We start from the raw sequence: 15069 nt of genomic DNA, 5'->3' as shown, positions 1-15069 counted from the left end.
AGTACTAGTACTAGTTCCCCTACCTCGACCCATGCCGTCGTTCAATCACCCCATAGTGCGGGTTCAGATGGTTATGGTTCCCACAGCTGGGGGTTTGCATGCCCATGTCAAAGGCCAGATGGCCGGCAGTTTGATCGCCAAACCCGACGTCAAAGTAGTCTTCGGCCTGTGGCATGCCGGCCCAGGTCTGTACAGTATCGTAATCCCATCCAGGCATCGTTTGCGGTGCAGTTACGCCGAGAGGATTGTCCCGGCTATTGCTCCATTTGATACTGTCAAACATGTTGTCGATAAACATCTCCTGGCCCGTCGTGTGCACCAGGCGCGGGTCGCCGTATGCGTTCGCGTACGAGACATCGATATATGTCGGGCGATAGCCGCTGCCGGCTGTTGTCGAGGACGGTTGTTGAGGTGGGCAAGTCATGTTTGGTACCGACTTGGCCGATTTTTTGACCGATGATGAGACTCCTCGAGGTTGCTTGGCCTTGAGGACGCGCCTCTTGCTGCTTTCGTAGAGCCTCGATACCACGGCGTGCGCCCGTTTGGCAATGGGCACCCATGCTTGCATGTCCTGCAGGGTCTGTAGGCTACTTGTCACCTGCTGCCGACTGCTCTCGACCACAGAGACTTCGGTCGGGTCTGAATACAACGAAAGGAGTGGAACCATGACCGTCTGATATAGCAGACAGGTACCAAGCCAGGCGGCCATTGCGTTTGGTCCTTGACCTTTCCAGGTGGCGGCAATGTCGTGGATGAGGTCGGCGCAGAGTTCCCGACAGAGCTCAACAGCAGCTTTCTTCTCCTGAGATAATTTGTCCGGTGACATCTTGCGGATCGCATACCATAATAGCACTGGACGTTGGAGGATGATGCGAAGGTGAAGATAACGCCACCGCATCACGTTCTTCAACACCGTCACGCCCGGGGCTTCGTTGCCATCTTGCCAGGCCGAGCTGTTTTGCACCGACGAATGGTTGTACCATTCCAGGAACAGGGCGTCGAATGCATGACGTTCATGCTCATCAAGTAGAGGAGAAATCGCCAGCGCATCTTCCACCCTAGTACTGAGCATTGCAAACCGGATTCTTTCTTGAGTCAAAGTCAGGAGGCTGGATGACTGTCCAATCGACTCTTGAGGGAATTTCGCCGTGTTTGCAGCGCTCATTCGTCCCAGACTGGGCCTGCCAACCATATAACCACCCGAAGCGTCCAAGACAAAGACAGTCCACCAGATTCTCCGCTTCACCTCAATTGTGGACGCCGCACTTTGGACCTTCTCAGGACAGATGCTTTCGTTGTAGTCGCGATGCAAACCCAGACTCGTGGCAAGTCGCATAGTCACACCCATCAAGGCATTGGCTTGATTTTTGCGTTCTGCATAGTTGAGGTAAAGACCACCCATGATGGCTAGTGCTTGGATTATTTCGAGGTTGGGAGTGTCCAACATGTCCAGCGTCAGACTTTGCTGGGCACGAGCGAAGTATGTCCGGGCAGTATCTTGTGACACCCCAGCTGCCATGCATCCCATGGCCAAGACTGAGTTCAAAAGTAGTAGCCATGCTGCATCATTCCTGTGACCAGCCGTATATGTGTCTCTAAACGTTCGCTCCTCGAGTAGGGGGGCGAAGGGTTGTACATAGGTGAAGTATGCGTCGACCAAGGGAAGCTCGTCCCAGGCTGTAGGTGTTGCCTCGTCCTGATGGCTTGTATCCACTGTCTGCACGGCGCCCCCGGTCGGCGTTGAGTCGAGAGCCCTTGACTCAGTGCTACCTTCAGGACGTTCGGACAGACACTCTGGGTCAAGCCAAGTGATGACTCGTAGAGCGGCAAGAGTAGAAGAGATGCCGAGAAATGAAGTTCTCTGCTTGACATGAAGTGACAACATCTTCACAGCGTCCGTAACGCCCTTTACCGAAGCAGGCATCTGAGCAAGTGCATCGTCGGTCTCTTCGGGCATCGGCTGGAACCGTTCTAGGAGCCTTGCATCCGGGTCGACTGACGGCGCTTTTTCGTCCAGGCTCGGACTTTTGGGAGAGGGAGGTTGAAAATCGCCACTGTTGGAAATGAGCTCTACGAGCTTTTCGCGTGAGAGATGTCTCAGTTGATCTGGGTGGGTGTTCGGGAAGAGTCTCTGTAGAATGCCCCGGTACTCCTGAAGCGTTTGGGAGATCTTTTCGACCGATCTGTCGAGGAGTTAGAGAATGGTTAAAATAAAGAGGTTGACACTGGATATAGCTGCTTACCTTCTCGAAGGCAATTGCCGTTGTCTAGGCTCGGTGTAATGACACGAGGCCGCCTTTCGATACCACTGACATGTTTCACAAGGATGTTCACCATTGCATCGGATCTTGCGTCGTCGGCAAGGTTCACATGCTCTCACTGTGGAAGTCCTCCGTTTGGCGCCCGCACCGGCTTGGGTATCAGCCTGCTCAGGAGTGGTATATTGTGCTGTTTCGAACGTGTGGAACATATTGACCCAGGTTCCCACGACAAATGAATGGTCTGAGTGATAGACTAGCAGGAAGTTGGGCCTAGTTCCGTGCAGAAAAACAACCGCGAAGATCAAGAAGCCACCAGTACCAAAGGCTGAAATGCGTATAACCACAAGTATGGCAACGAGGGTGTTTTATAGTATGTTCTTCGGCCGCCAAAGCTGGTGTTAAATCATGCAACTTGCAATCCTCGATAGCCAGCAGTTCAAGGTAGAAATCGCAATGACAGGAAAACGAACAACAAGAGGGTCCACGCAATGGTCCACATTGAATACCTTTTAGGCTGCAAGTGATATGGCACGACTGTATCATTTGCTTTATGATAACCCAGGCATACCTCTATGCCATCCATGCAAAGGAAAGGTATGAGACAGTCGTTGGGTTGAACCATACCCGGGCAAATCCGCCCATGTCGACTAGGGACAGGGGTCGTTTTGACATCCTAGCCAGTCCATGAGCGTGTTCTGCGAGAGCCTGCTGCAATACGGCTGTGCCCAGCGCAAATGACGAGACTAAGGGGCCGGCAATCAAAGGTGGGGAGAGGACCATGTGTGTTCGTGGAAGGAATCCTGTCCCCCATGACCAGGGGACGTGAAGGTGGAGGGAGGGATAGCAGATCATGGCTGGACGGGTAGCTTGAACAGATGGAGGGATGGAAATGAACCAAAGGAACGTTCGAAAGGGCGGTGCGAAGGGTGGATTCGAGTTTCGAAGGAGGCTCAAGGTGAATGGAGGAAGATACCTCGAGATGCCGGTGCTTTTGAACTAGCAGGCTGGGATGATATGACGCCGAAGTGAAGCCTGGGGGCTAGTTTCGAAAGAGATGGGCACACAGCCAAGGTCAGCAAGGTAACCGTCAACGGGCAGAGCGTGTGCAGCATGATTGGCATGCTGGTATACTGTACAGTAGATCCCAAAGATAGTGAGTGATTCCTGACCAGGTATCAATACGCCCATCGCAGTCAAACGAGGTAGTCGGTGCCCTTGTCGGTTGTCCTCTGCGTCGAGATTCCCTGCTCTGCCCGATCCTTGCGCTGCCAGACTCGACCTGGACCCGGCCACGCTCAGTATCCACTCGTTGCACTGCGCCAGGCGGTCTAACGTGCCTCAGGTTGGCAATAGGTATCCATATCAATACGCGAGTGGATGGTGGTGTCACTGATGGTGGTCAGTGAATATCCTCATCGAGAAAAGCACGTACAATACTGATCCAGTGTAATTCTGTGGCCCAGGCACCGTGCAGCCTAAGCCTGAGTGTGTGGCCTAAATGCTTGAATGTGTAGCTTAAAGACTTCTGGAAGCACGCCGAAGATGCAGGTCAGTTAGGCACTGCCTTGGCTGCACCGCTGCTGCTCATGGTCAGGCGTACAGTAGTACCTAAATGTCAGTGTACCTTATGTTGCGGTGGCTGCCTGCGGGATACTTCACTGCATCTTCGCATCTTCGTATCTTCCCTTTACCGCCTTTCTTCCCTCATCTTCTTGTCTCAGCTGTAATGATCCTACAGCTGCTACTGTTGTAGATCGCTGACTAGCATCTAAACAGGTCAACGCATCTATCCCATCCACCGGTCCTCTGCCGCCTGCCTTCGAGTACAGCAGGCTAATCCACGTCTCCTGTCGGCCAACATAAGAACCGCAACCGCCCATATCACTCTACGCAACACTAGTACCACGTATTCGCAGAACCCCTGCATTCGGCCATGGTCAGGCAGACTCGTCGTAGGGCTCAGCGCCCCGTCTTTTCTTCTCCGACTACTGTCCGAGCCGTTGCTCGTTTCCCACACCGTAATCGCCAGCTGGGACGATTCCCCGGCCCCTCTGATTTCAAGCTCTCTCAGGCTGTCTCCACCAATTGGTTGGCTCCGTCCATCAGGCAACCTTGAACATGGTCATTTTAGCCGGCAGGGAAAAATTGAACAAACCACAAATCATGCTGGAGTTCCCCGGCCCTTGGTGTTCGAGCCTACAACTACTCAAGACTCAAGATGCAGCTAGGATGGGCCGGTCCTTGCAATTAGCGTACCTGGTGATCAATCTGCCGGCCGCCAGACCCACGTGGTGTTGCAGTACAGTATGTCCCAGGGGAGAACTGATGGCAGGGCATGAGACCCCACATACTACTTCAGACACCGTAATTAGGTACAACTCTTCAGGACTGAGCTGTCGATGCGACTGTTGCCAGGCATAACAGCTACTTGCAGATATTCTGATTTCAATCTTCCTGCATACTAGGTATCTGCCATAACCTCGTACCACCTGGTGAGAATGGTTCGAACATCCTTCGCTAGCCGAGAATCTCCCGACTGAAAACCACTTCAGTGCCTTCCGGCAGTGTTCTCTCGCTGCTGCTTGTGTTTGAGTCGTCGCAATGCGTCCCTGTCAACCTCTTCTCATCGATTCGCAGCCGGTCTCGCTTTTCAAAGCATGGCAGCACTCAATTTCCGGACCGGAAGCTGACGATGATCCTCGGAGCTAGGATGAATGTTCACAGAATAATGGTCGGGGCGAATGGCCAGCTCTTTGTGCTTGCTTGCTCTCACGAGTGCTCTCCAGCTCCCAGGTATGTCCAGCGCAATGGAGGCGCTCCGGACTCGAGTCCTCGAACCCGGATGACTTGCTTGTCATTGGGCACCACATCAATCGCGCTGTCGCTAAGGTGGCATCCCTTACGTTCTTCAAACACCAGGCATTTTACCGGCCTTTCTGCAGACACATGCATTTCGTCCCCAATAACATCCACCTTGACCTTACGGTCGCCGAAAGGGAGGTATTTCAGAGGTTGCGGCCAATCTGTGTCCCGACCAACCAGCTCTCCGTCCATCCACATACGTGCTGCCAGGACATGGGCCTCCTCGTTCACGTTGTCCACCCAGCCTTCGAGAATGTCGGTAGTTCCGTTCGCTTTGATCCGAATGCCCTTTTTCTTGATCGAATCCTTAATTTCCAGTCCTGTTTTGACCGAGACAAATTTAACCTCAACGTCGACGGTAACGTCTTTCAGGAGTGAACTGACCACCCACAGCTCCCACTCCTGCGCTGGGGGTTCGCGCGCGTGCGTCACGCTCCAATCATGATGAGCTCGCCGCACACCAACGGCAACAGGCGCCAACACACGTGCCATGGCATAATACGCAGGTTTCCTCCGCAAATAGTAGTCGACGATCGACCAGCTAGTGACAGGCCAGCAGTCATTCAGCTGCCACACCAAGGCTCCGCCACACTGCCGCTCGTTGCCCCATTGTTTCCGCCAGCCCCTGTAGCCAAACATCAGAGCCTCGCATTGGATGAGTTGCGTCAAGTGGATGTAGGCCTCGAGTTTGGTTGCTGTTCTCACGTTCTCCACCAGGTAGGTGGCGATCCGTCTCTCATGACCATCCGCTTTGTTGTGGAAGTCGAGGACATGACTCTGGGGAAAGAGATCTTCTTCCTTCTCCACAAACGACCTGATGGTGTCCAGGTGTGGGAAAGCCTCCATGCCAAATTCCGAGTTAAACCGCCCACCCAGGGAATCGAAGATTTGGTACTTCTCCTGCGTGCCATGCCACACATTCCACTGATGCAGGTCTCCCACAGTGGGGTCTGAGCTGATCTGCCCGTCGCCCCATGGTGATCCTGGGTGGTATGCAATCCAGGGGGCTTCGGCGGCGCAAACTCTGGGTAGCAGGGATTCGTAGATGTATCTGGCCGGGAAGTCAGACTCGAGCCAGTGTTGCTCGTTTTTGTCGTCGTAGTCGTAGGTCAAATTGGCCGATTCGGCGACCTGGTAGTCCTCATTGTTTCCAGCGAAAATGGCCAGACAGGGATGATGGCGAATTCGCCGAACATTAGCCACGGCCTCCACCTGAATCGACCGGAGAATGGCTGGGAAGCAGGGGTAATTGCCGCAACCGAACATGAAGTCCTGCCACACCAGAATGCCCAGTTCGTCGCAGATGTCGTAGAAGGCGTCATCCTCGTAGATGCCTCCGCCCCAAACTCTGCACTCCTGAGTTAGTGTCGGTTTGTCGGTTTCGGCCACTGCACTGCAGTGGCAGCCTGAGGGCTCAGGCCCCCGGGGCCGATGGCAGCGCATTGTTTCACTTGTACACTTACCGGATCATTTTCTGGTTTGCAGGCACCATCAATTCCAGCCAGGCCCGATATTTTTCCGGCGTCAGGTTGGTCACGAAACTGTCGGCAGGGATCCAGCATGACCCGCCGCAGAAGACATCCACGTTGTTGATGCGAAAATAGAAGGACTTGCCGTGGGAATCCGGTTCCTGGACCAGCTCAATCTTCCGCAGGCCAATGCGTCGAGACAGAGTGTGGAGCTCGACATCATCCACGGCAAGGGTCAGGGTAACTGTGTAAAGCGGTTGCCTGCCATATCCGTTTGGCATCCAGAGTTGGGGATTGGAAATTTCCAGTTGGGCAGAGACTTGACCCTTGGGGTGGTGCGCATCCACCACGGCAGTTGTGATTCTCTCCCCGGCCAACTTGAGCTCAAACCGAGCTTGAATTGGATGACGATGATGGCCATCAACTCCTTCCACGTCAGCAACCGCCCGAATCGAGGCCGTCTTCTGGTCGTCTGCAATGCTGATATCGAGACGCAAGTCTGCTGTCCTCAGAGAATATAACTCAAGACGAACGGGTCGCCATATTCCCGCACACATCAGAATCGGGCCCCAGTCCCAGCCCCAGTGATACTGGGCCTTTCTCGCGGCCAGCCGGGCTGGATCTCCATTGAAGCAAATAAATTTGTGCTCGGGATGCTGGTCCTTGATTTCACGGGCTTTGAGGAACGCGGGCTCAAACTCGATTTCCAGCTCGTGGTCAGAATCCGGACCTGATCGGATCGCATCTGTAATGTCGACACGGTGGGACAAGAACATGTTGTCGCTCTCGAGGATCGTCTTACCGTCCAACTTGACATGTGCAAAAGTGTCCAGGCCATCGAAAGCCAGTATGACCTTTGAACCGTCTGGTGCTGGTGGTGTTGCAATCTGTGTCCGGTAGATCCAAGACTTTAACCCTACCCATTCTGCTTTGATCTCGTTGAACCCGATGAATGGATCTTCCAGTCTGATGGCGAGTTCAGCTCGGGTCAGCCTTCATCATTGTTCTTCGATGAATGATGTCACGAACAGCTTGTTATCAATCAGGTCCTGGTGGACCGTAGAAGGCACCTTTTTGACCGGCAGCCAGGCGTTCTTTTCGACTCCATCTTTCTGTCTGAAGGACCAGCCTTCTGAGAGGTCAATCACCTCCATAGGCATGAGTGTGTTGCCAGGGCCAGACATATCGCCCATGGCGTTGCACCTCGTGCACAAGGTGGTAGACGGACACCTGGGGCAGTTGAATCCAGGGCGGCTCTGGGTCTCACGGATCCTTTATACAGAGGGTAAGCTATAGATTTAAGGGATCTCACAGGTGGAGGTCTGCTACTATAAGAGACTCGGTGCAACAATCGACCGCCGCGTGGTAGGAGACCCAATTGTTCAAAACGGAGCGGTAGCAGTGGTCAATGACGCCTCGCCGCGCCGTGTTCGTCGCTGGATCCTTGTATCCTGGCTGAAGTTGTCCTACAGCCGTCAGGTTCGGACGCCCCGAAAAGCCCAGTACCACTATGGTATAGCAAACCACCGCGAAAGGACCGGAAGTAGCAGCAGGCGCTGGCTAGTAAGCGAGAAGTCGAGGAAGAACAAGGACTCGGAGCGCGTCGCAGGATAGTTGGGGCTGGGACCAATCAGAAACCAAACCCACGATCGGCTGTCCGCCGTTGTTGATCCGGTCTGGGAAGTTCGACTTTAACTCCGGCTTTGACTCCGTAGAATTCGACTCGGAGTCTCTGTCCATTGACTGTCTTGGGAAAGTATTACATGTACCTGGTCGAAGATACTGTACCTAGGTTTTATGGCCCTATGAAACACAAGAGGCTGGAGATAGGGCTGTTGTCTAACTTAGGTCATCATTTGTAATCGACTACCTTGAGAGTCTCGCTCTGCCACGCTGCAGTCATTGGACACAGACTTCCCCGGCTGGGGATCTAAGATCAACGCTATCCCATGCAGCGACGGAGATGGAGTTCCTAAGATAGATGCGCCCCGGGCCGTACATGACCACGGGAGAAATAGAAACGGCCATCAATCAAAAGGGAGACATACGCATCAAACGCGGGAGGGGAAGACCGCCCCGGTGGTTACCCTAGGTTATCAGCCCTATTTGGGTACTACCACTACCACCCCCAGGTTCCGGGCCCGCCTTTCATCGGACCCTCAATCTCACTCGTCACCCATCCCCCGTAGTAGTCGCCTGTAGAGTAAACAGTCAGTCGGTCAGCCCAGCAAGGCCGAAAGAACTGTTGGGACTGGAACAGAATGGAAAGGTAGTACTAGTATACCTACCTTCCTGTGGCGTCACCTTCTCGTCATCGACGAAGCATTCCCAAGGAACACCATTGGCATAGAACGACAGGTATCCTTTGATCGCGGCGAAAGCAGGCGTGGGCGCCTCGTAGCTCCAGACTTTGTTTCGGACGGTTTCGCCTGTCGATGTGTTGACGACGTCCCAGTATGTGGCGCGGCCTTTCCATTCACATAGCGAGGCCTTGTCTGGCGGCGAGCGGACGAGCTTGAAACTGTCGCTAATCGCGTCTCGGGGGAGGTAGTATGCTAGGATATTATGTTGGTAGGTGGTAAGTGGCTGAGGGTCCGTCTTTCAAGATCAAATCCATCTCTGGGCCCCCCGCGGCGGCTAGCAGCCGTGACTCTTGGTCCTTGTTCGTTTCTGGGGATATGTAGATTTCTGGGGATTTCATGTCACCGAGGTACTTACTAGGAGGATGAGTGGTTTCGAGAACCCAGTATGATGACCGCGTGTCAGCTAGCGTCTGGTCGCCCCATTTGATGACTATGTGTCTCGGTATCTGTTGCAACAAAGGCGGACGAGGGAAGTTCTGGACATTGAGTTTCGTTCGGGCGGCCATCACGGAATTGGTGTACTTGAAGGAGATGAAGAAAACTCGAAGAGGATGAGGCGGGTTCAATATACTATCGATGACGACAACAAGGTGTTTACCATCCAGTTCGAGCCATCGAAACCTAGAAAGGTGCAACTTGAATGCCTGGGCATGTCACGGGATGCAGCTAGTTCATCAGTTTCAAGTTTCGCTTGTTGAACATTCCGTCGATCGCAACCTGCAGGTCAGTGGAGCACAAAGATGTGTGTAACATGCTCACAGATGACCCTGCCAGGGTACTTGTCCACTCCATTATATCGTGTGATGCAACTCCATTGCGGCCCGTTTAGGCTCTGGACGAGCGACGTGGGTGATGGAACTCCGAGTCTGTCACAAAAGCCTCTCACACGAGCAGGCTGCCAGTGCTGGTGGCGGTGGTCTGTAAAGCGCCGTGGCTACTTGCTGGACGTCTGTTCGAACGGCAACATACAGAGTTCAGATGTGAAATGCGTGAGCGAGCCACGATATCGGATCTCGGAGACTTTCTGGTGGCGACGTCGGAAAAATGCCCACATCGGCCACAAAGGAAAATGCTTGTACCTGGCTACTACCACTGCATCTGGCCTCCACCGTCAGGGACCCTGGGACCACCTCATCTCTACATCTCCGCTTGCCTATCCAGCCGGACGGCGTTCACTATATATACAGTACAGTCTTGTTCTCTTGAGCGTTCTGAAGAACGACACCCTCACCCTCCACTGATCTCACCACACCTCACGACGGTCGATTGCCTGATTTCCATCATGTCGTCGTCACTTCTCCTCAGCGCAGCCTCAGGCGTCATCTTCGGCTCTGCCCTGACGACCTCGGGCGTCTATTCTCCCTCCGTCATCCTAGGCCAGATGGGCTTGAGCAACTTCCACATGCTCAAGTCGTTTCTGGCCGCCAGCGCATGCAGCGCACTCATCGTGGTCGGGGCGAACCGCTCAGGCTATGCCAAACTCCCCCACCGCACCGACTCCTCCTACGGCTGGTTCATGAAATACGACGCCAATGTGATCGGAGGACTGTTGCAAGGAATTGGAATGACTTTGACCGGCGCATGTTCCGGCACTGTGTTGGTACAGATAGCACTGGGGTTCAAGTCTGCCTGGAACGCGGCCGCCGGAGCTGTTCTGGCAGGCATCGTGTTTGCGAAGATTGGAAAGAATCTCAAGCGCACAACAGCGACTCCTTCATCGATCCCACCTAAGCATACCTTGCAAGAACAAACCGGTCTTTCGACAGGCACCATTGTCGCAATCTACGAGCTTTTGTGTCTGGCAATGATCACTGTGGCCACATATGTCGCTCCCACTCGACCATATTGGCTGAGCCCGGTTGTTGGAGGCTTGCTGATCGGTATCGCTCAAGCTACCTCGGTTCTCTTCACGCGCAAAACTGTGGGTGTCTCCAAAGCCTACGAGGATATTGGCGAGTACTTCTGGAGTCTTGTGGAGGGAAGATCTGGTCCGGGATTGTCAAATATTCTGTTCGCCAGCGGCGTGGTTGCCGGTGCCAAAGTCATGTCCCAATATATTCCAGTCATTGCGGAGTCCGGACCTGCCGTCAGTACTCCCGCAGCTATCGTCGGCGGATTCGCCATGATATTCGGCGCCAGACTGGCTGGTGGCTGTACCAGCGGCCATGGCATCAGCGGCATATCGACTATGAGTGTGAGCAGCTTCGTCACCGTGGCCAGCATGTTTGCCGGTGGTATTGCTACCGCTTTTTTAACCCGATGAGAACGAAGAAAAAACAAAGAAAAAACACAATTATTCACCACTCAATATAACACCATGTTCTCCCCTCATAATTAACTAGCATATCCGTTGACTCTTGACCCATATCATACGATTTTTCCATCGCGTGGCTACTCCCTCCTTGTCCTTCTAAGCCTACCAAGTGGCGCTGGTGAAAAGGACCTGGATTATCTTGGTGTTGTTCCAGAGAATCACTTCCGCCATTCATTGACTTCAACAATATCGCGCCAACTGCCTACGCGTTCAGTGATCTGATTCACTGGCCGCGTAGCTAGGTACCAGGAAGTACCTAGGCAATTTGTCATGTGTACCTGTACCGCATTTCGAGGCAGTTCCAAGGTTCCCAAGACCCTTTCACCATCATCTGCTGCGCCACTAGCCATCTCTTCTGGGACAACAGGTCGCACGCTCTCATCTCACAATTCAACAGCTCATCTCAGCCAACCATTCTGACTTACAAACAGTACCACAACTCGATAAGCAAACTAACAAGAGAAGACCAAACAACACCGAACACAATAAAACAAAACAGAGGTCATCGAGCAAGTCTTTGCAAGCGGCCGATCGTCTCAAAAGCGGATCCTCCGAAAAATGCCATTCCTCCGTCTCGTTCCCGAAGAACGCGCCCCATACCATCCCGCCAGCATGAACCAGCAACCCCTGTCCGGAGAAGGCGCCGGCGGCAGCCAAGCGTCAAAGACCAGCGCAGATACAAAATCACCCGCGGTCACCTCCAGCAGTGGCAGCGGCAGCGGCAGTGGTAGCGCCAGTGGTACTTCCGATTGCAAGTTTCTCAAGCTTACTCCCGAACCGAACAAGTCGGCGGCCGTCCATGTGCAACGGGGTACTACAGCCGATGATGAGGACAAGGCTGCTGTCGAATCCACTGCCAAACAATGAGGGTTCCCCTTGGAGGGACTCCCGATCTTCAACCGCAACCGGGAGAAATACCATACACTGCTGTCCGGGCGTCTACCTTACGCATGATGAGACTGTTTACGTTGCAACCATGACGGCAAGCTGGGGCAAGAGAAGAGAAGAGACTTTTGTCGAGCTGAATTGAAATATCGACATCTGCGCCGCCTTGCCAGTGGGCAGCAGTTGTCATTTTCGGCGCTACTAGGACATTGCAAGAGGTACATGTTCCGTCCGCCGTGGAGCGAGGTCGAAGTCACTTACTGATGGTTCTGGGTGTTGTTCTGGAGCAGAACGAAATGCAATGTTGCCAGGAGAGAAACTTTGACAATTTGATATGCAATTATCGTCTAAAGCGCATACGCTCTAAGAAAATGTCTAGATGTCCTCTACTCCGTGCCCTGCCGTGCCATGTTCATTCGGCAACTCTTCTCTTCTGCTATATTGATTGCGTTCTCCTTCCTTCGTGGTATATTGTCATGTTTCATTTCGCATGTGATATCTGCCGACTGCCAGTGGACCATAAAATATTCAACTTAACAGGCGGACAGACAGGACAGGCTTGTCCTTATCTACCACCCGAACTTTTCCACCCAAACTTCCAGATCCCAGCCTTCCTTGACTAGTCGGGCCGCGACGTTGCGGACATCCCGGACCAATCCATCGGGGCCGGAGACAACGATGCACAATTTCTCTTTTTCTGGCCCCGGACGAGAATGACGGTCGACGTCCCATGATGTTGATCTCTGTCGGGTTGTGGACGAAGACAAGGCCCCACAGTAGTCCCCCTGCAGCACCGTGCCGGTTGAGGAAGTTGAAGTCACCCAGTTCCACACCTCGGTCCTCAAGTCCGGCCGTCCTCCCTCGGACCCGTACCTGAATCCGGACCCGGATCTTCTGGTGTCGAACGCGTGTGTTACGATGGACCCCACTTCTTGGTGGCCGTCAGGTTTGGCGAGGTCGTCGTTTGCTGTAATTATGATATCCACGTCATCATTTCTATCCCCCTGGACACAGGCGGCGCGAGGAAACATAGAGATCCAATGTGCATGGCGGGGATCCTGCCGCACCCAAAAATGGGCATATGCGCATGATCGAGCCATCGGCCCACAATCGGTCACGGCTTGAGTGGTCTTCAGCCCGGAAGCGAAATCGTACACGGTTCTCGTGCTGACCAAGGCATCGGGTTGCATGTCCTGCTTGACGCGGACGTCCCAGGCCAACGGATAGGTGACGGCAATGCCGCTCCCTCCAGCAACAAAGCAGACCCTGTCAGCATGGTGCGCGGCCTCGAGTGCTTCAACTCCGCCGTGGGGACCGTCCAGAATCACTTCGCAGTGTTGGTGGTGCTTGGCGTATTCGAGCAGATCGCGCGAGAAGCCATTGATGGACCGGATGACCAGTTGGAGCGGCCATACTTTTACACCGGTCGTGTCGTAGTCTCTTAGAGGAGCCGGCGATGCGATGGTGAAAGGATGTGTCTGAAAGCGGTTCTTGAAGCTCAAGGCCGGAATGGTCAGGAAGACATGCTGTCCAGGAAGCCAGCCATGGTGGAGATGCGATCTGATTCCAAAAAGCTTCTTGCGTAATTCAATCTCGCAGTGCACCAGAATGGTCTGTTCATCAGGGGCTACCTCAAGAGTTGCAATGACCCTTTTGCTGGATAGACTGATGCGCCACAAGATCCGATCGACCGCCCAGATGATGAACGTGGCCAGCACGTACGGACTCGCCGTGGGATAATGGAAGAACAAAAACACTAACGCCGCCACTTGAAAGAGTATGTGCAGGCCCAAAAATGCCTCGTAGTATAAGTATCGGAACCAGCCGACACTGGTCACGTATATGATGAAATAAGAAAGAATGGCGGCAATGCCCAGAAATACGACTCGCTCCGTAAGGTATCGCAACAGCGTGTATCCGAGAGGTCGCAGGATGGCGTACCAAACGGCAAACATCCCAAGCATGTGGATGACAGAAAACACTATCATCCACTCTCCCAGTCGCCGATGGAACAGGTTCAGTCCTTCATAGGACCACCCTGTGACCAGCTTGATTGGTTGATTGGTTTTCGCTGCCAGCAGGTACAACACAGGCAGATTGACCACGAATAGCAGACCAGCCCTGTCTGCAAGTATGAACACTCCATTGGCAGAGGGAGGCACCCTGTAAAGGAGGTAAAATAGGTTGAGGAGGAGAAACAATAAAACGACGAGCGTGGTTCCGTTATCTGGTAACACGTTTCGTGGCGCAGTCATAGATTGTACGGGGCGAGGCTGATGCATGAGCATACATCGTATCCCACCCCAGAGAGTAGGGCGCCAACGCCTCTTGATGGAATCCTCTGCCTCTGGCTGGACCAGGAGAGGCGTTGTCTCTGAAACATCATGTTTCTGTGGAGGGGTTATGGTGCCGCTCAATGTACTGGAAGATGAGGACGGCGTGTCCGGGATAGGCTTGTATCTCTTCTTGTCTTGTCGAGCCCGCCGTACCCGTTTATTGTAAAGTCCATGAGCACCTGTGAGGGCAACAAGGAGCGCGAGAACAACATAATATGTCAAGACGAACTTGCGATGCCAGAGGATCGCTTCGATGAGCTCACGGACATGGCCGTTCTCGGGGGCGCGAGGAGGTTCTTCGAGAGTCGCGACAAGGGCCGCCGAGGGCTTCAAGGAGAGACGAAGAGCATCGAGGAATTCTGGAGGCAAGACTTCGTCCATGGTCTGGACTAGGTCGTTGAATAAACGAAACGGCAGCCTGGGGTCATCGAGGGGGATGATGAGGTGGTTGATTGATTCGAGTATCTAATCTGATAGACTGATTGATTAGATTATCTGCCAAGATCAAATCTCGGCCGATGTCGCCGACGCTTTGCCGGTGTCCTGACCACGCTATACTCAATGCGGTACCGTGGTTCG

At 53.6% G+C, this 15069-nt stretch overlaps 6 protein-coding genes across 6 annotated transcripts; 2 read left to right on the top strand and 4 right to left on the bottom strand.

Moving 5' to 3' along the window:
- Positions 1-19: 19 nt before the first annotated feature.
- Positions 20-2470, bottom strand: HMPREF1120_09145 (transcriptional regulatory protein GAL4; the record flags this gene model as incomplete). The annotated part of the gene is made up of 2 exons (XM_009163422.1): positions 20-2183; positions 2244-2470. The coding sequence occupies 2 exons, from the start codon at positions 2468-2470 to the stop codon at positions 20-22; spliced, it is 2391 nt and encodes a 796-aa protein (XP_009161670.1).
- A 2560-nt stretch (positions 2471-5030) lies between these two features.
- On the bottom strand, positions 5031-7785 carry HMPREF1120_09144 (beta-mannosidase; the record flags this gene model as incomplete). Its single annotated transcript, XM_009163421.1, has 3 exons — positions 5031-6471; positions 6587-7558; positions 7622-7785. The coding sequence occupies 3 exons, from the start codon at positions 7783-7785 to the stop codon at positions 5031-5033; spliced, it is 2577 nt and encodes an 858-aa protein (XP_009161669.1).
- A 926-nt stretch (positions 7786-8711) lies between these two features.
- On the bottom strand, positions 8712-9461 carry HMPREF1120_09143 (uncharacterized protein; the record flags this gene model as incomplete). Its single annotated transcript, XM_009163420.1, has 3 exons — positions 8712-8788; positions 8881-9147; positions 9311-9461. The coding sequence occupies 3 exons, from the start codon at positions 9459-9461 to the stop codon at positions 8712-8714; spliced, it is 495 nt and encodes a 164-aa protein (XP_009161668.1).
- A 479-nt stretch (positions 9462-9940) lies between these two features.
- Positions 9941-11218, top strand: HMPREF1120_09142 (uncharacterized protein; the record flags this gene model as incomplete). Its single annotated transcript, XM_009163419.1, has 1 exon — positions 9941-11218. The coding sequence occupies one exon, from the start codon at positions 9941-9943 to the stop codon at positions 11216-11218; it is 1278 nt and encodes a 425-aa protein (XP_009161667.1).
- A 609-nt stretch (positions 11219-11827) lies between these two features.
- HMPREF1120_09141 (uncharacterized protein) lies at positions 11828-12136 on the top strand (the record flags this gene model as incomplete). Its single annotated transcript, XM_009163418.1, has 1 exon — positions 11828-12136. The coding sequence occupies one exon, from the start codon at positions 11828-11830 to the stop codon at positions 12134-12136; it is 309 nt and encodes a 102-aa protein (XP_009161666.1).
- A 587-nt stretch (positions 12137-12723) lies between these two features.
- Positions 12724-14871, bottom strand: HMPREF1120_09140 (uncharacterized protein; the record flags this gene model as incomplete). Its single annotated transcript, XM_009163417.1, has 1 exon — positions 12724-14871. The coding sequence occupies one exon, from the start codon at positions 14869-14871 to the stop codon at positions 12724-12726; it is 2148 nt and encodes a 715-aa protein (XP_009161665.1).
- Between the last annotated feature and the right edge of the window lie 198 nt (positions 14872-15069).

This window comes from Exophiala dermatitidis (genome assembly GCF_000230625.1).
Source record: "Exophiala dermatitidis NIH/UT8656 unplaced genomic scaffold supercont1.8, whole genome shotgun sequence".
Classification (NCBI taxonomy): Eukaryota; Fungi; Ascomycota; class Eurotiomycetes; order Chaetothyriales; family Herpotrichiellaceae; genus Exophiala; species Exophiala dermatitidis.
This window is presented reverse-complemented; position numbering and strand designations above follow the sequence as displayed.